This window comes from Parambassis ranga, chromosome 8 (genome assembly GCF_900634625.1).
Source record: "Parambassis ranga chromosome 8, fParRan2.1, whole genome shotgun sequence".
Classification (NCBI taxonomy): Eukaryota; Metazoa; Chordata; class Actinopteri; family Ambassidae; genus Parambassis; species Parambassis ranga.
Genome location: NC_041029.1, coordinates 1,621,253 through 1,641,726, shown reverse-complemented (window position 1 = coordinate 1,641,726; position 20,474 = coordinate 1,621,253). Strand labels below are relative to the sequence as shown.

The following is a 20,474-nucleotide window of genomic DNA, read 5'->3' as shown; positions in this document are numbered from 1 at the left end:
AATGTGACATCACACAATGAAAAACAATGTCACATTCTCATAAAGCGCTCTTGGCATGAACAAACAGCAACGTTGACAATAAATAAAATGTTGGCGAACAAAATAAAATTTTGTGAACAAAAAAAAATCAGGGTTGCATATCAAACAAGACAGAGAAAACAAACATAGAAAAGAATATACTTGGCACAAATTAAATAATATAAGTAACAGTTCAGACTGAGTGAACCTATGTCCATTGCTTTGTGAATCTGATTGTCCTTCACAGTTAGCATTGAGTATGTGTATGTGTGTGTGTTTGTGTGTGTGAACTGTACAAAATACACAGATGGCTGAAAAAAAAATATATTTCAAGACATTGTCAGTACTCAATATTTTTACTACAGTATCTTGACCTTCACAGTCATACACCCAGGTGGCATTCTGGTACATATTTTTGTACTAAACAATACTGCAGGTACAAGTGAATGTGTAAGAGACCATTGTCAAAAGCAAAGCCAATCAGTATGCACATAGTGGAGGACAAGTATTCAATAATTTACCAGTGATTTGATCTGACTTCAGTTCAGGTGCTTAAAAATATAAATAAAGGAAATAATGATATTAAAGACACTTTGGTATTTTAGGCAACAATGTGCTCAACAATGCACTGACAAATGCAGCGCACATTTCACACATTTTTATTAAAGACCCAGTCTTGCCCTCATTTAATTTGTGTGGACATGATTATAGTGATGCCAGGACACTTATCACACACAGATATTGTATCAGAATGGTACACTCATACTACTGACCTCAAATTATTTTTGACCCGTGATTGCAGTCCGGTGGGATCTGCCTTACTTTGATGATCAACAGAGAGAACATAAATAAAGAAAAAAAGGTGTTTTTTAAAATAAGATCATGAAAATGTGAAGTAACAGAACACCACAAAAAGCCACTTGACCTATTTTTTTTAAACAGCCTGACCCCCCACCTCTCTCAGAAAGTGAGTCTTGTCCTGTTGTAGACTAAATCCTTCGGTCGTTGTCTGTGCTCTGTCTGTCTCAGCAGGGCATATGCAGTGCAACACAAATATCTTCAATCTTGACTTCGCAGAGCAAAGGAAAACACAACATAATGTTTTACATACCAATATAAAAATAAATCAATTGCAAACATGGAAAGATACATCTCATATATACAATAAACTTCCTATATAAAATAGCTTTTATGTACATATAGACAACAAACAACAATACAATAATTGAACTGTACAATGTACACCTGAACAGTTAAGACAGGTGAGAGGTACTGGAGTGTATGGCTTGATTGAAAATTCAAAGTATTTACAGACATCAATTTTACGTCCTTTACATGTTTTCAACTTCCCTGGAATGAAGTGGCCCGGGGAGAGCCCTAGGCCTCACCTTTGTTTCCATTCCCTCAGGTAAGGCTACCTTTAAAGAATTGGTCCACAGTGGCTGTTAAGCCTCCTCTTACTTTCAACAGTTTGATGCAATTTCAGCTCAAATTTGATGAAATATCTGGAGCTGGGAGCAAGAGTCTTAAAACCAGTTATGAATCTCACATAGAATCTTTTTTAAAAAGAGAATAGTTGGATGATTGAAACATCTCTTACTGAAATTTGTGATGCCTGAGAAGACCCGGGCCTTCTAATGTCCCTCATGAAGGGATTGACAAATTACGGACATCCACAAAAGGTTAGACACCAACAGACTCCAGTGTGTAATCTCAGACCACCCTGTTTTCGAGCTGACATTTAGCCCACGGCATACATAAGAAACATTTGCCACATGTGAAGTCATTGACTTGTGTGCTCTCTCCACAGTTCTTAAGCACTGTCCTCATGGAGGTTTAGCACAGGATGGAAACTCCCTCAACTGTGACCAGCTGACCAGTAAGGGGGTCATATGTCCCAGCCAGGTAGTAGAGATCTGAGGAGGTAGTACTGGTCTTCTGATTACGAGTCAGACACTCATACTCCTCCCTGCTCACTACCTGGCACTTATGAGAGATTGTCTGGACATCGTTCTCATCCTCATGACACGACTGGTACAGGGCATGCTGAAGAGGGAAAAGACAGGTTTAACTGCATCATGTATTCATTGTATGTAAAACGGTATTTGATATGCTACGAATATTCTCTTTGTATCATATTGTACTAAATGTTCTGTAACTTACTTTGCCATCTCGATGCCTCTTTCCTAGCTTTGTCTCTTCTGGATGGTAGAACCATTTGACTTTGACTACCATGCTAGATGTCCAGGATTCCCAGAGGTTCTCAATTTTACCAACGTATGGTAGGTTAGGTCGTCCAGCTGAGAGGAACACAGCACAATCTCCCACTCTAACAGTGTCTCTACCTCGCACAATGGCCTTATAGAAAAGTTTTCTGGCCTTGCCCTTTAAACCTCGCCTCTGTGGGTAAAAAAACATACATTAACCACTTTTAAGCTATATGAAAGACTTGACCAGTCTAAACTGATGTATCCAGTAGATGGATTAGTAGTCTCACCTGTGTTGGGTTTCCTGACCATCTCCACATTTGTCGTCCTGCAAGGAATGCAGACATTTTGGGTCTTGGAATAAGTGCACTGTCATGTGGAAGCATCCTAGGTTTCTTCACAAATTCTCTAGGTGGTTTAGTGGTGGAGCATTCTTTTCTTTTTAAGGACTTGCTGTTGGACACCTGGTCAGGGAGACCTCCTTTGGTACTGGCAACAGCCACAGCTTTGGCCACAAAGGAGTGCTGGCGAGGTCTTGAAGAAGTGGAGGGTTCAGATGGTTGCAAGAGCCCCCGGTGGGAGGATAGACAGCTCTGCAGCATCAGTGTAGAACTGTCCTCATCCTCTGAACTGTAGGAGGAATCATTATCAGAAGAACAAAGACTGGAACTTGAGAGGGACCCTGAAGAAGAGGAGCTTGAAGAACCAGAGGAGGAGGAGGAGACAGAGAGACGAGACAGGAAACGGCCAGCCGTCCTTAGACCACCTGAGGCAGCAGTCATTGCAGCCCTCCTTCTCTGTTCTTCTTCTTCTTCCTCTTCATCATCATCCAAATCCGAGTATGAGCTGTGACACTCTCTGTGAGAGCTGAAGCCCAGGTTACCATATTCGCCCAGATGTAGAGATGGGGAGGGCTTTCTTTGAGATGTGGTTCCTTTTAACAGAAGTTCTACCCTGGAGCCACTGCCCTTCTTGTTGTCTTTAACTAGCAGCACAGGGTGAGAATATGCCTCTGTCCTGATCATACCACTTACACCGGAAGATCCATCTCGCAACATCAGGGCCTTGCTGTTCTTTGTCTTGGGGGAGGTCACTCCTTCATGATCTAATTTGACCAGGAATTCTTGTCCAGACTTCTTGCCTCTTGGCACAACCACTTCATCTTGTCTGCGCTTCTCGCCATACAGGCCGCTTCTGCTACTCAGAGATAACACCGGACCTTGTCCTGTTGAGCGAGTGCAGAAGGAGGAGTAGCCATTTGCAATGCTTCTGAATGAGTCCACCTCGAAGGAACTGCTGCTAAAAAGGCCTTTGGTTGGGATGGATGTCAGTGACTGCGACTGGGGCATGGAGAACAAGTCGTCCTCCTTCCCTCTTAAAACCTTCCTTGGTGCCCCATTGAAGTGAAACAGATTGTCGGACGTTCTCTTTCGGGGGTAAGCCAACGAAGGCCAATCCAGGAATGGTGAAGAATTTTTAGTATTTTCAGCCTGCTGCTGCCTTTGTTTTTTCCCAGAGCCTTTTGGTCTCCCTTAAAGGAAACATATTACGTATGTTTTAGTCATACATTGAAAATAATGAAACATGACTGTGTCTCTTTTTGTACATTATATACAGTGACCCTGGCACTATGCTTACTAACTTGATTTTATGTTTTAATTCAACATGGCTTAATAATTAACATAAGATGTAGGCTATGTAGTTAATAGCTAGACATGGGACGGTTCAGGAAAAAAAAAACAATCGGAACCGCTCGGTTCAGGGCGTACGTTTTGTTCGGTTCAGGACATACGCGTCAAGTAATGCAGGGAGGAATTTTTTTTCTCGTTTTTTTTTTTTTTTTCAAAAGCAGCTTGCGACAAAAATATAGCAGCTTTCAGAGACCGGCATGGCGGCATGCATCGTTCTGCAGTTACTGTTCTCAATGAGCAGCGGGTGTGACCGTGAGCTCCTCCCCCACCCTAAAGCAGTCACAGGCAGTCAGTCTCACAGTAGCTTCACACAGCAGTCCCAGCTGCAGTCAGGGATGTAAATAGCATATATTTAAATGGCGAAAAAAAAACAACGCAGTGGTAGTTTTAATTATGCAATGGCGTAGTAGGGGAAGCCAATACTACTTGTCGTACTTAGGAGTTGTCAACACTGGAGCATCTCTCTGAAGCACTAACACAAGCAGTGACTGAGAAGAAACTTCAGATGGGCAACAGCAGCAACACAATGTTATAACTGATTTTTAAATATGGTAAATGTTGGATAAATATTTTTAGGCTGATCTATGGTATTTCCAGAGTGTTAGAAAAAAACACAACAATGTAAACTGAACTGAACCAAAAACCGTGACATGAACCGAACTGTGGATATGTGTGAACCGCTCCACCTCTATTAATAACAAATGGTTGTTACTTAAAAAAACATATTTGAGGAAGGAAATATGAGATAAGCAGTTCATCTTTACCTGGTCTTCTTTTGACTGCTACATTTTGGTTATTGGCCATAGTATTGGTGCTGTGCCTGTCAGAGGGTCTGTCAGTGATAGTAGCCTGCTCATGGCTGGAACTTTTCTTAGCTATTCCCCCGCTCTGAACCAGCAAGGGTGGAGGTGACTCCCCAACTAAAGGACAAAGGTTAGAAGATCATCAGCATTTAGTTACAGGCAACCAATGCAGTGCACCCAGAGGAGGCACTCACAGCGAATCTGGTATCCGGGAGGAAGGAGGCGGATGTTTGGGAGAGAAATCTTCCCCCTGTCTCCATCATCAAACTCTACCATCACTCCTCCCTGCTTCCCCTCATCAGATGACCCACCTGCAAGAGACAACATACATCCACAGGTAAGCTAAAAGTTGACATTATATCCGTACGTTCTAAAATAGGTGATGTCTTACCTCTGCGAACGTAACCTGGGTATAAGCAACGTGAGCGTTCACTCCAGTAAGCACACACCCTTGTTCCTTCACTGAGCATTGCTTCCGACTCTGGACGAATATCCAGGACCTGCAAGCCAGACCAAAACATAATTAAGATTCATTAAAGGTTGCACACAATGTACACACACATGCATGCACACAGACACACATACTACCAAGACAGCAATGGAGCATTGTGCATGTGCAGCCACTGTGCTACGTTTCCAAGCGGCACTTATCTCATGCCAATGTGCCAGTCAGGGCTGAAAAGAGCGGAAGCCATGATGCAGTAAATCCTGACTTGCTGAGTAATACTAAAGAGGGTCTGAATAGAGGGCTTGTAATTGCAGGTTGCCAGATCCTCCCTCCAACAATACAGGCAGTCCCAGTATCCGCCACTCACTGGGAGCTCTTTCAGGTTGCTCTCATTTACTGTTGCCATGGCAAGAGACCCTTTGACTGATGAGGTGTGGATGTGAGTGTGTGTGTGCGTGCATGCATGCGTGCATGGGAGAGGGAGAGGAAGATTGGTGAAAATCTATTGGGGTATTGGTGTCAGAGTCAAATAAATGGCGTTTGGACTAATTTAAAACATGAAAGTGAAAGTATAGCATAATTAGAGCCAGCTGCTATGTGGTGTGTGTTTGGACAAGAGCTGCCAGAAAATGTAGAACTGCACACATGGCACTGTGAGGCTTTGTGGAAAAAAATGACTTTGATCATATGAACAAGAGGAGCAGTGAGATACAAAGTCCACTAGTGTACATGTGTAGGTCCAGCCTTCTACTGCTTAACAACAAGGACCTCATCACAAACCAGTTGTGGATAGTTGCCATGATAACTAAAGGTGATATATATATAAAATGTTTGCCAGCTGTCCATAGTCACAAAAAACTGTAGATGGCTTCATTGGGAGGACGAGGACAAGTAGGATGACTGGAGGCACAGAGCCACTAAAAGGAAATGGAAAAACGCAAAGAGAGAACATTCCCCCCTTGCACGATCACTTGCCCCACCCTGATCGGTTTGACCTGTTTCTTGTTACCCTGAGTGTATGCTGTCAAAATATTTTCCCTTTTAGTTGTCAGTTGTCACTTCGAGAAGTGTGGAGGTTTCACTGACCAGTGCCCCCTACCAACCGTTCTTCTGCTCCAGAGTCAAGTGACATTGCTGGACTGAGTTGGCAGGATGAATGCACAAGTAAAAGAGGTTCTAGTCAGTTCACACAAAGACTGTGCCTGCGTCAGAATCAATGGATACAACTTGGGCTTCTTCGCCACAACTGACAATGCAATTACTCGCAATATCTGAGTAAACCAGTTCCTCACCTGCTCCTTGTGAGTCACCTGCTCAAAAGTTGTCCAATGCTTCATGTCTTCCAGAGTCTTCTTGCCCATTGCCTTCTGTTAATAGCTATCTGTTGTTCTGTCACTCTTCCTTGCCAATAAACCTTCCACTCAAGTTCTGAGCTGTACTACTTCCAGTTCCATGTTCTGGTTCATCTTCTGCCCCCCTCCACTCTCCCTGTCTGCTTATAATTAAAAGTAACCATTTGATTAGCTGTTCTACATCAGTACCTGACCTCTTGCTTTTGGGTCCTTGCATCATATTGTTTACAGTGAAATCAGGGAACACTTGTCTGAGCAGAGAGAGTTTTGTTATAAAACAGCATGTTTATAAGTATCAACTTACAGCTTCTTGTAGCAGTTGCTCCAGTGAATAGATTCTTGGGCGGTTTCCTCTTTCACCATCAATAACAATGCTAAATCTAGCACAGAAGAGAAAGCAAAAGATCAGATGCCTGTTTTATGGTTGCCTGGCTTCCATGTTATATGTTACTCCCACTGTGCTGATGTCATATAATCTCTTTGCTGCCTGAGCCAGAAGGAACTGTACCAATATTCAGAGCTTGGTATAGCTAAATGTGTGGTTGATATATAAGGAAAGAAAGGCATGATGAGAACACAACTACTGCTGATAACTAGGACTTCACCCATGCAAAACTCTTTCTCAATGAAAACCTTAATAAATGTGCTGACATTTGACAGGGTGTTCATCCATTTAAGGACACCCTGATTGTTAACTCACATGTCTGGGAGTTCCAGAGTGTGGACTTTAGCAGCATATAGAAGCTCATCTTCCTTGGAAATCAGCACTTTCAGTCCATCAGTCAAGATTTCTTTGGTCAGGACACAGTTAGGAACTGCTGAAAAAAGAGCACAACATTAAGATTAAAATGAAATTTTAAACATCAACTTATTGAGAGGAGTACAGGATATCAGCCACTTTCAGCCACAGTCCAACCTTCAGGGCATTTGTTGTTATATTCATGGTTGCTATCCTCCTCTTCGTCTGAGAAGCTGCTTCCATCCATCTGAAAGCCCTCATCAGCAGCAAAGCTCTCTAGCAGTCGGCTTACTGCTCGCCCCTTTGGCTGTGGACAAATGACAAGCACATGGACAAATGGATGCAAGGAAAAACTAAATGTGAAAGGGTCAAGAACCTGAGAAGGGGGTTAATAAGAGTTGTATGACACAGATAACACCAGATTCTGTTTAATGGTTGGTACATAGCTGCTTTCCTGAGTGAGGATTTAAATTACCTGTTGGACCTTACTCCTTGTCCCCATACTTCCTTCATCGCTCTGTGAAGACAGGGCCCCAGCTGACCAGCAACTTCGCCTCTGTTAAAGTCAGCAACAGTTGAGTGTAAGTATCCACAGTTATAATTTTAGCAAGAGCAGTGGCTTCAAATTATGCACACATTACATACCTTATTGATTGCCCCTCTTAGCATGGTGCTCTTCCGAGTTGCCCTCTTCAGCCTCTCACTGGTGGTTTGGAAGGTGGCAAGTCCCATGTTCCTCCTGTAGCGGTTGCCTCTTGTCCCTAGGTTGCCCCACCGAGGCTCCTTAGACTTGGGTCTATATATTCTTCTAACTCCTTCGTGCCTTTGATCCGGGTGGTTGGGGTAGTTTTTGACTGCAGCTGCCATGCCCAGCCCACAGGTGGGTTTCTTCTTTACTTTGACTTCCCCCTCCGCTCCAGACAGACCTTGAGATCCTGGGCATTTTCGTTATAGAAATGGATTCATAACATGCAAACAAATAAGAAGAGACACAAAACAGATGCTTCCCATGAAGATGGAGGCCAGCTTTGTTGACCTTTAAAGCATTTTCAAAAGAAAGTCTTACCATAAAGCTCCTGTCGCTTCTTTTTGTTCTTGGCTTTCTGATTGGCCTCCAGTTTTACAACCGACGAGGGGCTTGGACCTGTCACGGAGGAGCTAACAGTGATGTCTCTGGGGGGCTGGACTCTGTAATCTTGACCTTCGTCTGTGTCGTAACTGCCCTCTTCTTCTTCATCTTCTACTGATGGCAGCAAACAGTACAGCATATTATTAGATAGATTTAACTCTCATTACCAAGCAGCCAAGTTATTTAATGAATTCTCAACAGGCACTTCATTAGTATTATTTAATGGAGGTGATACAATGTATGAAGCGCTTTGCTTCAGTGGTATTTCCTGGTGTGAACCCACATGCCAGTGTGAGCTGCTTAGAGTCTGTGCTTGTCACTGCAGCTTCTCAAACTTTGACCTAGTCTGCGAGTCTCCAGGGCTGTCAGGGCCTCTCACAGCCAAGTGTCCACAGCTGTGCCTGCACATATGGAGCAGACCAGCTAACAAAGCCAATAACTCAAGTGTCCATGCGCACTTCCGTCTGTAAGGAGTCGTTCATCAGCACCTTTTCATTCACTTCTGATTAGTTTTAAAGTGATTTAGGAATTAACAAGCGGGGCACTGGAGTTACTCTGACCCTGAACACTGCAGGCAGTTTCTTTCTGCAACTAGAACAGTTCACTCATATATAAAAATTCAGCAAGTGTTTGGCTGATCTGCAGGCTTTCACAGAACATGCAGAGCAGAGAGAAAAAAAGGCAGAGGTTACACATATATAGCCTGTAAAGCTCCTAATTTTCTATTACTGGTAACACCTGGAAAAATACATACTGATTCTGATATGTTTATATTTCTATTTACTTTTTTATCACTTTTTAATTCTATTTTGTAAAATCATCATCAATTAAACAGAATTAAAACAAATTAAATTTTGATTTATCTTTCAAACTGTAAATTCAAGTAAAAAATGGGCTGTCGTATATGATTTAAAGGTCTGATTCACTCTGGTTGCATTCCTCTGGTCAGGTACAGTATGAGTATTAGATACGATCATTTTTGCTGTGGTCAGTTTATCTGTGTCATATAAAAAACCATGTTACCTTGATCAGAAGAGTCACTTTCTGCAGGTGAGCTCTCCTCTTCCTCCATTGCTTCCTGTCTTGGGCCATGGAGAGATTTAGCCCTGGGCTGGCTCAGATGAGAGGAGTGCTGTGTCAGGGAGGTGGATCCCTTTTTACGCCCCCGCTGCACCAGTCCACTCCAGCTCTCTTGGGGGACACTATCCACACTGGCTGCTTGACAAAATTTGCAAAATCATCCATTATTGTAAAAGTGAAAAAGACACCACTGTGTTAAAACTAAGCAGCATGAGTCAGGATAGCCAGTACGTACCTGTGTCACTCTGTCCCCCAGACTCTCGCCTGGCCTCGGTTTTACTTGTGCCCTGGCTTCTGTGTCTATGCTTGGGGTCAGAACTGCAGGGTGAAACCTCCTTGTCCCTGGAGCTTATCCCTGAGGGATTCTTTTTAACCTGGGATTTATGCTTGAGCTGAGTCACATCACTAGCCAGCTTGGAGCCGAGCATGCTCTGAAGGCTGCTTTTTCTGCACCCTTGTGCTTTTATCTGTTGCAAGAGAGAGATGAGAGAGCTTGCTATACACCCAGCCACAAAAGCATCAGAAGCAGAGGAGGATGGTCCTCATTTGCTCACACACACATGAGAAAAGGGAACAGTAGAAGCCTCAATGAAAAAGATATTAGCATCAAGTGTAGAGGATTTGACTCCTGAGGATAGCACCTAATTAGAAGTAGTGTGCAACAAAGGAATATGTCAAATCCACAGAAACAAAGAACAATCCCTTTTTTATTTCTAGTTGCAAAGAGGACAAAAGAGAGCAGGACAAGGGGAGCCTGACCTGTGTGCTGCTGAGCCGCTCAAAGCCTTGACTGGACAGCCTCTTCTTCCTTCTCTGACTGTCTCCACCCACTCCTAGGTCCTCGGGCGACAACCCAAGCCCGGCCCCCATCGACCTGCCATTTAAACCAAGGGAGAGGCATTCATTAGGGAAGAATGGCAGTGCTTTCAAAGAATGAGGGGGTAGGACATCACAGGAGAAAAACAGAGTTGAGTCACCTCTTTGTGGGATCTGATAACTTTCTCCTTTCTCTGTCACAAGGACAAAAAAGGACAAGAAGTCTGATCCACGCTGAAAAAACTGCGATCTAATAAGGAACCTGGGATTGTTTGAGGGCAGTGTGGTTAAAAAAAGCATTGATGTTTTACCTAGGGACTTGTAGCCTGGAGAGCACTGCATAGCTTTGAAGAATGCACTGAATGGATGGAAGGCATTACAATTCTATGTAGCTGTATTGTTTCAGTAATATCACAGCTCTCCAGTTGCATTTTCATATCAGTCGTTCCTCTGCACGAAGCAGCATCAGGCCAACCACTCCAAATGCCCTTGAATTTCAAGCTGGAAGCCTGCCCACAGAACACACTGACATAAGCCAGGCCACGCTCAAACAAAAGATTAACTTCCTGTCCCCTTGTATGCATGCAGCTCAGGAAATCAGTCACATTTACACGCTAAGCAGAGTTGAAATATTATGTAGATGTAAATGTTTTCTCTTTGATTAGATATTGCTCCATGTAAAGCCCTGAAATCACATGCATGTGCTTGTTTGGTGATGATGGAACACAACAATGTGAATACAGTGGCTGCATCTAGGTCTTGTTTGTGTGTAAATCACATTATCACTGTGTCAACATGCAACTGTAATACATAAAAAGGATGATGGCAGTGGATTGTCTGCCCACTAACTGAAAGGAGAGTGACAGAGGTGCCAGTGAAGTGTGAGCGGCCCTGTGAGGCAGATCCCACTGCTGACAAACACAATGTGACAGAGTCCCTCCCCTCTGTGGGGGGGCTGGTAGGGCTGAGCGTACAGTGACTAATTAAACTGAATTGATTAGTAGGGTTTTCTGGCAAGCAGCAGTTGTCTCCAGCCTTCCCTCCAGTCAAACCAGCCCCACATAGGACCCCAGTGAACTACCCACAGGAATAAGAGGCACATAGAAAAACAAACAATGCCTGTGTAAATGCTCACAGACACACAGCTGCATCGCACTTAAAGTGCAGATGCATGTGCTAAACCTCTGATGCATCTCTTACACACTACCACACACATTCAAGCAAAATAAGCTAAAGGAAAGAGATGCTAGCCTGTTACCCGCTGACCCACTGACCCCCATCAGTGTCAGCATCTTGTTGCAGCATGAGTAGCAGGTGCACAGGCTTTTTAGTGTGTAAATGATGCAACACAGAGCTAACTAATCCCAAAATCTACTTGTCTGGTCCTCCACTGTACATAGAAGTGAAGGCAGCAAAGGTAAAGTGCCGGATCTGTGACTAGTTTATGGCTTTTTACAGCTGGGACCTGTCTTTCCCTTAGCAAATTTAGGAGAGTCCTAGCTCTTATTTAAGTATCATTTTCACCCAACATCAATATCCCTGCTGCTGGCGTGGTAAGGAGACAAGAGAACATGGTGTCAGAGTGGAATGGAGGTGACATCACAGAGGCTCAGCTGGGAACACTGTGGATTGTTGCAGAGATACTACAGTGAGGAAAAAACGGTACTCTTTCATAAATGAATTTCTATACTCTTCTATGTTCCTTATTCATGTAAATTGCTCTTATTGGAAAGCTTTAAATGTCAGCTATGACTGCAGGGACTGTCTGACCATCGTGTAAGACTTTGGACCCTCTGTGACCCTGTGAGTCTCGAATGGCAGCAGTGTGTCACATTCCTGCTGCTGGGGCAGATTACAGGAGAATTCACAGTACTCCAACGTGATGCTGAGCCTCCCTGTTCCATTTAAACCCTGTACAGTAATTCTAGTAATGCTACTGAGATTTTTATGTATGTTAAAACAAGAGAATTTGGAGGTGATCGCAAATTTAACCTTCAATACTAACAGACATACAGCTTACACAAACTATGCTGTTATAAGTTAACACCAGTGATAAGATTAGAAAGGGTTCAAGTAGACTTTCTAGAATGGATCACTGGATCTTCCTGTTTATGCCAATGAGATACAGTCCCTGTACGCCTGTGATACCAAGGGTCCTGGACTGCAGCCAGCTAGTGGAGATGGGCTTCCTGATACTCACTTGACTTTTCTTTGGCTCTCAGATGAGCACACTGGACCTATGGTAAGGGTGGGTTTCCGCTTCCTTGGCCGCCCTGGTCCTCGTCTGGCTGGGCTGCGAGGTGTTTCCTCCTTCCTGCTTATGCACACACAAATGTAAACACACAAGCAGACAGAGGGACTCTATAATGGCTAAACTCAGACAGCTGTAGTATATCATACTGAAATGTTGTCAAATATAAGGCCACACTCACTGATGATCATGCTTCCTCTGAAGTTTGACCAGCTCTTTCTGCTTCTCTTTGTAGCGACGCTGTATCTCAGCCAATTTCACACGCATTGCAAGCTCAGGACCATCCATTGTTTCTATGCTAATTTTGGCAGGGCACACCTAAAGTACAAAACATGACCCATGAACCATAAAACAAGAATCAAAAACATGTATTCACATAGTCCTCACTAGTCTTTGTATTCAAAGTCATTGAAAACTACAGGGCCGTTGTAATTGAAAGGACACACTATTGTTATAATCTTACGGGTTCATTGGGGGGTCTCCAGCTGCATTTTCTACGTAAGTTGAGGGTCCTGCGAGCTGGGAAGTGTCGCCTTGAGCTTGCTTCTGTGCCTTCCTGGGATCCAAGCTCCAGTGCTCGGGCTGTGGCCAAGGTGGCAAGGCTCTGAAGGTCCAACATGAGCAAATCTTCCTCTGTTATGAACACAAAATGCAGATTTGATTCACTTTGTGTCCATACATGCCATGCCTGCTTAATAAGCTTTTTGTGATGTTTTGTGCATATGAATGCTACAACCTAGTCATATAGTGAAAGAAAGGTAGAGGCTGTCACGTAGCATCAGTTTCAGAGGTCATATCAATATGGACACAACAGATGTCAGCGGCCATCTGGCCTGGTATTTTCTATATAGCCGGTCTCTATACCCTCTGGCACTGACTGCCATTTATAGACAGGGCTATAAGCTGAAAGGCAGACCCAGCAGCCACACAGAAAGATTTACATTAATAAATAAAAGTACTCATTCTGCCCCTCACTTGTTTTAGTGCTTGTTTTGGTAAGGATTACTGTTGTGACTCTGAAATGACATGTGCCACTTCCGTGAGCTGTCAACAGGATCACATCGCTGGAATCAGACGATGCCCTGATTATAGAAGTCTCTTCTGGGAGCTGTTAAATGCATTAGGATGTTGTGGTAAACACAAAACATCCTTTTTTCATGAATAGAAAAAAACCAAAGCACACACGGTGCTTTGAAAAGGAAGCTTTGAAAGGCACTTTGAAACAATGGGGTCTAATTAGCACGACAATACTCCAGAGTGCTGAAAACATTGAATGCTTATGTGAGTACACACTAACTTTTAGTAATGTGTTGAGAAGAGATGAAACAACTTGGTGTGTCTCATTTTTGTGTGTATGTTTCAAACAGTTGCATGATGGGAAGCACTCCCTGTATGTAACAGCTGGTTGTACACCCTAGTTCAGCCTTGTCTTCCTGCTTTGTCCCCTCCTCCAGAGGCCCCCACATCGTTAGAACAGCCTTTTAGGAAATAAAAGTGCCTTTAACACACCAAAGAAGAGCAATGGCAAGCAGGCATGCAGACAGCCTCTCTGGGGATGTGTTAGAATCCACCAGAGGGTCAAGAGGACAGAAGTTTCTGGGAGGGAGCACAGCGACGGAGGCTAGGCCTGAGGGGGAGTTTGTCTCAGTGGACGCAGTAGAAATAGAGGGTTAACTGTCAGAGAGCGTGCTGTATGTGTGTCAATGTGTGTGTGTCCCTCACCCTGGCTTTTTCCACAGGTGCGCATTTGCTGTTGTAGCTCCAGATCTGCTAGCTCACTCAGGAGCTGTATACCATGGTGGGGGCTGTATTGTTGTGGGGCAACTGAGGCACTGCTGAAAGGGAACAAGGGGAATGGGGGTACATCTGTGCAGAAAGCAGCAGCAATAAGCAGCTCCAGACTCCAGTAACACGGCACAAGAGGTTTGTGTGGCACAGCCGCAGTTGCCTCACTTGGACTAGGGGGAGTGGCTGAGGCTGGGGAAAGACACACAAAATCCGCCGAGGTGTCATCAGAGACTATCTTGTTTTCCTGCTGCTGCTTGCTGTCCTGTGCAGCCTCGGGGGATGGGGACTGTGACTCAGAAGCTGCAGGGGAAGCAGGGTCAAGCTCGATGATGGCTGGCAGCTCCAACTCCTGCTCCCTGGGCATGTTGACCTTTTGAGGATGCTCTACCTGATTCTCTCCACCCATCGCCTCATCATCCTCTTCCAAGTTGATGTTAGCTTCTGGCCTGTCAGGCTCCACCGCTGAAAGGGGGACTGGACAGGAAGCAGCCTCACACACTGGGCTCTCAGTGGGGGGGCAGACCAGCACGTCTTCCTCAGCTGGCCTCTGTTCCTGTGCCTCCTCTTCTACAGGGATATAGTTCGGTGCTGCCACTGCTGCTACTTCCACCTCCTTCCTTTGATCCAGGACTCTCGCAACCACACTTTCGTCCTCTTCTTGCTCCACTTCATTGAGTGACTCTGGGAGGGGCCTGACCCCCACACCACAGTTTAACTCCTGCCCTAGGCTGGTGAGAGACTGGGGAGGATGCTCAGCCGGCTCCACCTGGACTGCTTCCAGGTCAGCTGGCTCAGCCAGTCGAACATCCTGCGGGGGCGGTCCACTCCTGTAGCCCATAGTGATAGCAGGGTATGTATATCCAGGAGGTAAGTCTGTACATGGGAAGAAATATAGATTATATTAGTAAACAATCCTCCACAAAATCCAACACAAAACACATTTTCTGGTTGAATTATCACATCTAAAGTTATTATGAAAACTAAATCCTAAAACGCAGCTACTGCTACTGTTTGTAACAAGTGAAAATGTACATGGAAAAATCTTTTAGCCTGATTTCCCAGCAATGAGAAGGGGGAAGACCACAAGTGTGTGTAATACACCATTCCTCTGGCATGCTGGTTAGCCAGATGTTAACACAAAGCAAGAAATCAAAAGTGTGTGCATATTTTTTCTCAATTTTTCATTCAATCAACTTCAAAATTATCATTCTTATTGCCGGGGACACAAACAAACACTATTCCAAGTTTGATATTGTATGGAAGAGCAGCTGTCACATTTTGGCTAAAAGAATTTTTTGTCATTGGAAGGAGGGGGTGGTAACAAAAGAACTCACAACACCAAAAAGTACAATTATCAATCAATGTAATGTACCAGGTATTTATTTGGAATCATCATCATCATCATTTTGCATGTGCCTACCTGGCTCCAGACTCTCTGGGTAATCCTGAGGAGGCTGCCCCTCTCCTCTCTTGTCCTGGGATTCGGCCACACCGAGCATCTGAGGTGGTGCAGGGCTGAGGGCAGGTGAATGAGGGGCTCCTGCAACAGGGCTGGGGGCAGGGCAAGGTGTTGAAGGAGTGCTTTTGGGGTGTTGTCGCAGTGATGGGGACTGGCAACAGGGGGACAGGTGAGCAGTGCAGGACCCAGGTGAGGCGTTCCTCTGCGTTGGGTTGTAGGAGTAGGCTTTAGTGGGTTTAGATGTTCTTGGTTCTGAAATGAGTTCCTCTAGTTCAACCGAGGCCTCGTCCACTCTCTTCTGTATCTGTGGCATTAAGTTACAATTATTTATCTACTTGGTGAATGAATCTTAATGGTGTCAATTAAGACTATGTTACACATGATATAGCTGTATAGAGTTGCAGTCTAATCATTAGCAAAAGCTAATTGCTCTGTAGCCTACATTTAACAATCCATTCCATCCCTATGAGAAATTCTGCATCTTCAGAAAAATATTAGGTGAGCTATAAATAGACTAAAGTCTTGTGAGAATTTAGGCTGACTCATAACTCTTGAGTCGTGCTCTATTTTTTTTGTTGCAGTAAACCATTTGATTTAGATTGTATGATCACCTGTGCATTGTGAGTGGCTTGATGTTGCATATTCATACTGTGTTGAGCTCTGTGCTGCTGCTGCTGCTGCTGCTGCTGCTGTGGTTGAGACTGCAGTTGTTGCTGTTGTTGCGACTGGTGACTCTGGTGCTGATGCTGGAGCTGCTGATGCTGCTGGAGAGCGTACAGCTCCTGTTGCCGTAGAAACTGAGATCGGGAGTACACAGCAGTATGTTGTATGTGGGAAGGAGGACCCCGGGCACCATACACAGGGGGCCACAGGCCTTGCTGTTCCATCACATCTGATGAGAAATAGAATAATGGTATGGCTACATTAAAACAATGACACATGTATATACTGTATGAGGCTGTGCAATATTATCAGTAGGATAAAAATACTGTTTTATTTAGAAAGGATTTGCTTTACCGTGTTTTTTGAATGTATTGTATACATCAGACACGGCTTTTCATATCAAATAATTTCTGTTTAAAATATAGTTCCTGTTTATTTATTCTTCTGAGCATTAGTGTGTCCAACCAGATTAGACATAGCGTGTAAGTCGAGGATCTTTCCCTCAGACATCATGTCATGGTAAATTGTCTCTGCGTGCTTCACATTCTATAGACATTTGTCTTTTGTGCTTTAGAAATATACCCCTGGCTTCCCAGAGGTGAAAGCAAGGTTATTGCATACCCAGGTGATGGGTTGCAGGATGGGTGGGAGGCTCAGAGGGTAGAACCACTAGCTGAGCAGAGGGGTCCTGGGGCAGGGGCAGGACCGGCTGCAGAGGGCCTGGCATGGCTGCAGAGAAACCTGGTGGCAGATTCTGGTGTAGTGTTGTATGACCTATACCTGCTTTATAGAAAGGATATCAGTTTAGGTTATATACCCTACACACTTCACATAAACAGAATGCAGCTGAGTGAGGTTATATAAAGGATTATATAAAAGATCCACCTCCAACCTAGTACAACAAAAATAACCTTTGTTTTGGTTGTATAAATAATAGTTGGATTGTACACCCTCTTTTACATCATCACAACTCACAAAAAATAGTCTACATATACTGAGACTAATAAAATTATACCATAATTACTGGTAAGTAATTCTAAGAACCTAATTTCTTGTCTTACCATAAGAGTGTCCTGTCATCCAGAGGGATGGGCTTCCAGTCCTTGGCATCCAGTGATGGTGCGCAGAATGTGCAGCAGGATCCCCTAACTGGCCAGATTGGAGGGAAGTCCCGCCTGGGACCATGAGATGAGAGGTGAGGTCTCCATGACAGCTGTTGGAGGGATGAATTCTTGCAAACTCCACCCTTTCTTTATTACCCCTGATATCAAAGGGAGACAAACATGAAGAAATGCAAATAAGGGATAGTATAAAGTAGTTTACATTTACTTACCTGATATATAGATCTCTCTCTCTATCCAAGCAAGTGAAACCTATTTGTTCCTCACTCATCCTCTTCCTCTCTTCATCTGTTGTAGGATCCATGGAATACATGGTGCGGGGTGGTCCTGTGAATTCCAAACACCATTTGGTTTCACTTTTGTGTGTCATGACGAGGGAATACTTCTAACAAAGAGCAAATATGTTTAGACTATTCGAATGTTTGATACGTTTTATGAAACTTCTTTTTCTGTCTTGAGTATATTTAGGCTTTTTCAAGTTAAAAAACAAAAACATTCTGTCCTGCATCCCACAGGACTGTGACTGCTTACCTTTCACAGAGGGATGTAACCTCCCCTGCCGGCTGTTGGGATGGCTGTCTGCTGAACGACAAGTTGGCTCTCTTTGTCTGGCTACTGCCACTGCAATACCCACTGGTGGCTGCCGCACCTCACCTTCACCATGATTGGCTTCTCCCATGTCCCTGTTCCGTCCAGCGTTATCAGGCCGCTCACTGTCATTGACTGGGCCTTTCCTAGATGGCAAAGTCTGCTTGTTGCCCTGCAAGGCACAGCTGCCTCCAGATGGACCTGACTTTAGATTTCCCAGTCCCCCAAATGGGCTCTTCTGGGAGAGGAGCAGCGGCTGTTGCTGGTTGCTGTACTTTAATAAGCTTTTCATGGCGCTGCTCTCACCCTGAGTTGGACCCTGGGCATCAGGAGGCTGCTGTGGTTGCTGTTGTTGCTGATTGAGGGGAGGTGCAGAGGGGGGCTGTTGAGGAGGGAGGTTCATTCCGGGCTGCTGTTGTTGCTGCTGCTGCTGCTGCTGCTGCTGGGAGTGTTGCCCACCAGTGCTCCCCAAATCCATGTAGGACTTCCTCTGCTCCTCCTCAGGTTGTGACATCTGATGGGGAGGTCTCATGGCCCATGGTGGCACTGGGGGCTGCTGGTGGTGGTGCTGCCCACTGCTGTTACTATAGCCATAAGGAGACATGTCCAACTTTCTTTTCAGCTCCTGACTGTTCCCCTGGTTCAACTCAGCTGGAGAGGGAGCATCTGGACCAGGTCGGCCATGCTGCTGGTGGCGAATCCTGGCTACTTTTTGACCATCCCTTTGTAAAGAGCAGCTACCACCTGCAGGACCATGACCTGCTCCAGGCCCACTGTGCTGACCCATGTTTTTACTTCCAAGTGGGGAGGAGTTAGGTGGGGGCCCTGGGTGGGAACAGTCTCTGTAAGGAGAATTGTTGAGGGAATGAGGGACAGAGTGCCCAGCCTTTTGCCCATGGGGCAATGAGCATCTGAATACATCCATGTCCACACCGCTGTTGATACATTCAGCACTCCGTGATCGCACAACCTGGTGCGGCTGTTGAGAATGTGGGGGCTGTTGTTGAGGCTGATGTTGCGAAGGCTGACTGTGTTGATGGTGGGACTGCATCCAGTCTGGAGCCTTGTCTGTCTTTCTGTATGGGTGTTGTTGTTGTTGTTGTTGTTGTTGTTGTTGTGGCTGTTTTCGGTGCCAACTGCTATGATGTCCACCACCTCCGTTCTTTTCTATTGTCTTGTCCTTGGCATTACTGCCTCCTCCTCCACTACCCACACCCTGGCAGTCAGTGTTACCAAGCTGGAAAGGCCCAGTAGATTTGTCCCCTAGGTCTGACACAGATGGAACAAATGTGGGCCCTGTTACTTTAGGTTCTCGTCCTACATTAACTGGTCCCCTCTCATGTGAGGCTGGATTTGCTAGAGGAGCTGGTGGACAGAAAAAATCCGGATGGTGGTGGGTATGGTGGGAATGGTGGGGGTGATGTGAGTGGTTGGGGTGGAGCTGAAGGCAGTGGAAGCCCGCTGGGTGAGGATGAGGATGAGGATGAGGATGAGAATGAGGGTGAGGATGAGGATTTGGGTGTGCCCCTCCAGCAGCAGAACCCATGTGTAAGGGTGGTGGTACTGAGTAGGGCAGTGAGTGATGAAGTGGTGCCTGGCCCTTTTCCAGACAGTCTGAAGGTTGTTCGCTGATCCTCATCTCTCCACTTATGCCCTCTTTGGTACAGCGACTAGTGCCAGTAGATCCTATATGTCTTCCTTGGCTGCTCCCTCCACCCCCCAGAGCCTGAAGAGCTGGACCTTCCCCACCACAGCTAGACATGGCAACCTTAGCCCCAGCTCCAGTTCCCGCATCTCCATTTTGCATTTTGCCATTGTGCAAGCAAGCACTGAGGGGCTTGCCCATACTCTGAGGGTGCTCTTTACTGTACTCCATTGTGAGTGACGCCTTGTGTCTCTCCAGGGCACGACTATTGACCTCCTCCAGAGGCAATGGGTGCTGTGAGTAGTGTGGGTGCTGCTGATGGTTGTGGGAGTGGTGATGGTGGTGTGTGGGTTGGGGTGGCTGGTGGCCATGGTGCTGCTGTTGCTGCTGCCTCTCCTTAGCTTCTTGTTTGTTACTGGACCTCTCCTTGTCTTTGACAGATACCACTCCTCCCTCCATTGATCCCTCTTTAAGACTCTTATGTAAACCTGTCCCTATGCCTGGATCTCTGTCTCTGCTGCAGGACCCCTGAGACTGTCCGGAACCTCCCCTGGACATCGGTGGCAGACTGTGGTTGGCTGAGATGAGAGGTGGCTGGGATGGGAGACCCCGGAGATAGAAGTTTTCTGTAAGATGAAAGAAGATCAGTCAGTCAGTAGAGACAGACAAATATTTG

At 45.2% G+C, this 20,474-nt stretch overlaps 1 protein-coding gene across 17 annotated transcripts in view; it reads right to left on the bottom strand.

Annotated features, from left to right (window-relative positions):
• Positions 1 to 355: 355 nt before the first annotated feature.
• bahcc1a (BAH domain and coiled-coil containing 1a) overlaps positions 356 to 20,474 on the bottom strand; it is a 52,422-nt gene continuing 32,303 nt past the window's right edge. For 5 of the 17 annotated variants that reach the window (XM_028411535.1, XM_028411534.1, XM_028411538.1 and 2 more), the window contains 25 exons: positions 18,097 to 20,424; positions 17,778 to 17,892; positions 17,506 to 17,705; positions 17,066 to 17,227; positions 16,393 to 16,673; positions 15,743 to 16,085; positions 14,257 to 15,195; positions 12,998 to 13,167; positions 12,716 to 12,852; positions 12,484 to 12,600; positions 10,227 to 10,341; positions 9,703 to 9,934; positions 9,411 to 9,602; positions 8,325 to 8,501; positions 7,904 to 8,193; positions 7,734 to 7,814; positions 7,436 to 7,565; positions 7,220 to 7,337; positions 6,824 to 6,899; positions 5,111 to 5,219; positions 4,914 to 5,030; positions 4,681 to 4,836; positions 2,516 to 3,756; positions 2,182 to 2,418; positions 356 to 2,064 (listed from right to left, as the gene is read on the bottom strand). In XM_028411535.1, the coding sequence (XP_028267336.1) occupies positions 1,855 to 2,064; positions 2,182 to 2,418; positions 2,516 to 3,756; positions 4,681 to 4,836; positions 4,914 to 5,030; positions 5,111 to 5,219; positions 6,824 to 6,899; positions 7,220 to 7,337; positions 7,436 to 7,565; positions 7,734 to 7,814; positions 7,904 to 8,193; positions 8,325 to 8,501; positions 9,411 to 9,602; positions 9,703 to 9,934; positions 10,227 to 10,341; positions 12,484 to 12,600; positions 12,716 to 12,852; positions 12,998 to 13,167; positions 14,257 to 15,195; positions 15,743 to 16,085; positions 16,393 to 16,673; positions 17,066 to 17,227; positions 17,506 to 17,705; positions 17,778 to 17,892; positions 18,097 to 20,424 (8,273 nt within the window). In that variant the 3' untranslated portion in view covers positions 356 to 1,854. The remainder of the gene's footprint in view (positions 2,065 to 2,181; positions 2,419 to 2,515; positions 3,757 to 4,680; positions 4,837 to 4,913; positions 5,031 to 5,110; positions 5,220 to 6,823; positions 6,900 to 7,219; positions 7,338 to 7,435; positions 7,566 to 7,733; positions 7,815 to 7,903; positions 8,194 to 8,324; positions 8,502 to 9,410; positions 9,603 to 9,702; positions 9,935 to 10,226; positions 10,342 to 12,483; positions 12,601 to 12,715; positions 12,853 to 12,997; positions 13,168 to 14,256; positions 15,196 to 15,742; positions 16,086 to 16,392; positions 16,674 to 17,065; positions 17,228 to 17,505; positions 17,706 to 17,777; positions 17,893 to 18,096; positions 20,425 to 20,474) is intronic. The other 12 variants (XM_028411536.1, XM_028411541.1, XM_028411542.1 and 9 more) reach the window with 10 other exon arrangements.